Source organism: Eurypyga helias, unplaced genomic scaffold, assembly GCF_000690775.1.
Source record: "Eurypyga helias isolate BGI_N326 unplaced genomic scaffold, ASM69077v1 scaffold19463, whole genome shotgun sequence".
In the NCBI taxonomy this organism is placed as follows: Eukaryota; Metazoa; Chordata; class Aves; order Eurypygiformes; family Eurypygidae; genus Eurypyga; species Eurypyga helias.
This window is the reverse complement of record NW_010239434.1, coordinates 353-4,472: the sequence shown is the minus strand read 5'-3', so window position 1 is coordinate 4,472 and position 4,120 is coordinate 353. Positions and strand designations below refer to the sequence as shown.

The 4,120-nt window shown below is 60.8% G+C and overlaps 1 protein-coding gene across 1 annotated transcript; it reads right to left on the bottom strand.

Annotated features, from left to right (window-relative positions):
- Window positions 1-317: 317 nt before the first annotated feature.
- CTSH (cathepsin H) lies at window positions 318-3,475 on the bottom strand (the record flags this gene model as incomplete). The annotated part of the gene is made up of 5 exons (XM_010148154.1): window positions 318-387; window positions 933-1,058; window positions 2,610-2,716; window positions 3,236-3,304; window positions 3,394-3,475. Coding segments are annotated over 5 exons (454 nt in total), but the record flags the coding sequence as incomplete, so codon positions are not given.
- Window positions 3,476-4,120: the final 645 nt, after the last annotated feature.

The window sequence follows — 4,120 nt, the reverse complement described above, 5'->3', positions numbered from 1 at the left end:
TCCGGAAACTGCGTGGCACTGCCACCGCCCCAGCAACCCCCCCAGTGCCACCCCCCCAAGGGGAGGCGCAGGGACAGGGCGAGCGAGGCACGCAGCCGGGGAAGGCAGGAGTCAGGCTCCCGAGGCAGGAGCACACTTGCTTTTGGCTGGGGAGAGGAGGCACGGGCCTTCCTCCCGCGTGCCAGCCGAGGAATCTGCCGGCAGGTGACGACTTCCAGCGGCTCATCTCTTGTTTGCGCTTGGTTGATTTCGGCATTGAGGAATTCATAGGCAACCAGTCTGTTCCCACTTTCCCCAGCCCGTGCTCTCCCTCACACCTGAGGAACCGGGTAAGATGCACAAGCAGCCAGACCGCACATATTCTTGCCACGTTCAATAAGGAAGTACCTAAAAAGAGAAAGAAGTGTGCCTGAGCGCGTGTCCCTCCTCCAGCCGACAGCAGTGCACAGCGACTGCTCCTTTTGGGGAAGCTCCTTCCTGCCAGCGCAAGGGGCAAACCCCCGCGACAGCTGCTCCCACCAGCAGCAAGCAGGCAGTGCCACCTCTCCCCCTTCTGTCACAAACCAGCAGTCAGCACCCGACTGGGAAGGATCTCCCCTGCAGCTGGAAATACTTGCGGAGCCGGCGTGAAAACCCCCTCCCGGCATAACCCGTCCCTCTCTGGCCACGTCACCACGGGAGCTGCCCCGTCACCAGGCGAACCAGCGGTAGGGTGGATCTGCACACACTGGCTGGGCCCCCAGGGACAACTCTAGCCAGTCACCCCAGGACTGGTTTGCAGAGCCATGTCTCCTTCCCTGGAAAGGATTTCCCCAGAGCAGGAAGCAGGACGAGCGTAAGGGCCACCTGAGGTGCAATCCCACACCCGTGACTGTCCTTTTACCAGGGACAGGGAGATGGTGACGGCCCCGGTAGTGCTGGGACCTCCTTACCCATCCATGCCCCACAGCGGGCCCCAGGAGTTCTTCACAATCCAGTAAGGAGTTCCATTTTCTTCCCCATACCCCACGGCGAGGACAGCATGGTTCACCTTGTCCGGAGTGTGCTCGCAGCGTGGGCTGCGAAGGGAAGGGAAACCAACACAGCTCTGTTACGGGAAAAACCAGCCTGCGACGCAGCGTGGCTCAGCCAGCGTCCCTGACCGCGCTCCCACCGCACCAAGAACTAACGGATACCCTGCACTTCCAGTTGGGAAGCCAAGAAAGGAGATATTGACCCGCCGTGTCTGAAGTCAGGGCGCTTGCCTACCCCCGGGTCGGGCATTTTGTTACAAAGTAGCAGCAACGTTGTCACACAAGAACGAGCTGCAGTGAAAAAAGGAATTCCTCCGGAGAAAACCAGGTGCTCTCAGTGCATCCCGGGAAGGGCCTGTTCTGCCCTAGGGTTCAGGGGAACTGCCGCACGCTTTGCACAGGGAACTGCGAGTTCCTCAGTCTAAATACAGGACTTTTATTTCCTCTGAAATTCCAGCTTTTCAGCTGCGCTCGGTGGAAGCTGCTGCCCGTGACGTAAAACGAAACTACACAGGGCACAAGCTCCCGTCTGGACAGTGCCTCTTTTTAAACACTTGCAGACTGCAGATAACCGAGAGGTCAATAATCCCCACAACAGATTTACTTCCCTAGAACCTGTTAACAGTTGCTCTGGGGCACAAGGCTGAAACCACCTTATTCCACACGGTCAGACTTTACATCTACCTCAGACTACAAATCCACAGCCAGCCTCCCTTGGCGCATCCCGCCCGCTGGAATACAAGTGCCTTCACCATCGGCCTGTTGCTGGCAGTTAACCCTGAGGGGTCTTCATCGCGACAGCAAAGCCACTGGGACGTGCGGTGCGGCCTCCTCGCTCCCTGGCTGCTCCCGGGGGCAGATCGCTCATGCTTAGACTCTCATTTTCCCTGCAGCCCCACGTGACTGAGGCCTCAAGTAGTTTTCTAGTTCTCTCCAAACACGCACTGTTCCCTCTTCCTGCCTAACAGGAACCTATCCCGCCACAGTCAGCTTCCACAGTCTTTCCACAATGCCATCATGGCCCTTCTATGCAGCCTCTGGCCTTGGCTGCAGAGCCGACGCGACACTTGGGCCCTCCTCCCGCTAGGCCACAGTTCTCCAACTCACTCGCTGTCTCCACACGCCCAGCCGCAGCGAGGGGTCGGCATGAGGCGCTCGGGGCCCTGCCCACCCCGGGGCGATGGCAGGGCCCCCACTTACGGTGGTGACCTGCAAAGGTGCCTGAGCAGACCCTGCCACCCTCCAGAGCATAGACACACACACGTCGGCCCGGGGACAGCCTTCCCCCAGCCGGGGGGGCCGCGGGAGGGTCTCTCGAGCACACTAACTGTCTGAGTTTTATTCCAAACACAGTCTGGACTGCAGCTCGGGCCGGCTCCGAGCAGTAAGGTGCTGCAGGCACACTGTTCCCTCCTGCCTGTGCTGCGCTCTCACCCCCGGGAAGTCAGCGCACTCAGTTTGTTTGTCTGCAGTTCTCTGTTTCAGGGAAGATGCCAGGACACAGTGTCTCTGTGTCGGTGCCACAGGGCAGGAGACACGGGGGTGCGATTCCAGCCCTACACCTCCCCCTCACCTCCCAGGTTCAGCAATACTCACTTCGCATAGACTCCTCTTCGGTAGTGCATGAAGTTACTCGTCACCTCAAACGCGAAGCTCACCGGGTTGCGCGTCCCCACAGCTTCCACCATGCCATCCTCGTCATACTGCAAGAGGGTCCCGGCGTCACCGACCTCCCGCCCACACGGGCACCAGTCGGGACCCCCGCAGTCGGGGCACAGTGGGGATGCAAACCCTGGCTTTCCACGCACGAACAAGGAAATGAATGCTGCTTGCCCCGAAAGGCAAGGACAGGACTTCCGTACAGCTCGTGCAAGGCGGGCGGCAACCCTGCGTGTTGCCTACGGTGCTGCCTCGGTGCTCCCTTCGGAACAGGGCGTCAGCGGCACGCAGGAGAGGAGGCAAGGACAGGACTTCCGTACAGCCCGTGCAAGGCGGGCGGCGACCCTGCGTGTTGCCTACGGCGCTGCCTCGGTGCTCCCTTCAGAACAGGGTGTCAGCGGCGCGCAGGAGAGGAGGAGTGTGCACGCCGGCGGCTCGCTCCGCTCCCCAGAGCGCGCAGGCTGCAGCTTGCCCTACAGAGCCCGACACACCTCGGGGCACCCTGGCACCTTCCAGCCTGGCACAGCCCTGGAAGTTTGGAAACCTAACCCTCGGGGCCTTACCTGCGTGATATTGATAACGTCCTTGACAAACGCAATAGCCTTCTCCGCCTGGAACTTGCACGTGCCGTTCTGTGCAGACAGAAAGGAGCCGGAGTCAGCGCCTGCTCGGGACCCTGCTCGGCCGCTGCGGCACTGCGCCTGAACTGCGCTGGGAATACCTCGGCCCGGTACGGGTAGGAGTCCTCCCCCATGAGCCCCTTGTTATACAGTATGTACTCGAAGGCTTGGCTCGGCAGGCCCCTGCAAGACAGCACAGCCAGGATGCGGGTTATGAGGACGGTTCCTGCAGAGCAAAGCCATCAACCTTCCCCCGCGGTCCTACAGACCTGTCCCGCAGAGCCGGGGACAGGGAAGGACAGGGTGTGTCCTAGACCCTCTACAGGCCTGAACTCCAGTCTGGTCCTGCAACGTCTCCCTGTCTGGGACTGCTGGCTTAGCCCACCGCGCTGCTTGGCACGGGACGGCCTTGTGCTCAGAGATGCTGAATTCCCAGGGGAAAATGCCAACAGGGCACCCCGAAGGCGCCAGGCCACCTCGCTCAGACCACACCAACCCAGCCAGCTCGGCTCCGCAGCCTCGCACGCTGGAAGATGTTTCCCGCGAGCTCTGCCCGGCCTGGACGCTGTGGGCAGGGCCCCCAGCGACACAGCACTGGGGAGGGCAGGGCACCCCATCTGCAGCGAGCAGCTGCTTCCTGCCCCGGCCACCTCCGGGGAGCTCACCTCGCCCAGGGAAGAAAAGGGAAGCGTGAGCAAGGGAGGAGTCAGGAGAAAAATAAGCACCAAGAGTGGTTTTCTCCACTCTCTGAGATTCCTTCGGGACCACTTATCTTACGGAAAACAGCAAATTTCATAAAGCTTCCTTTTCTGCCTTCTCTAGCAATGC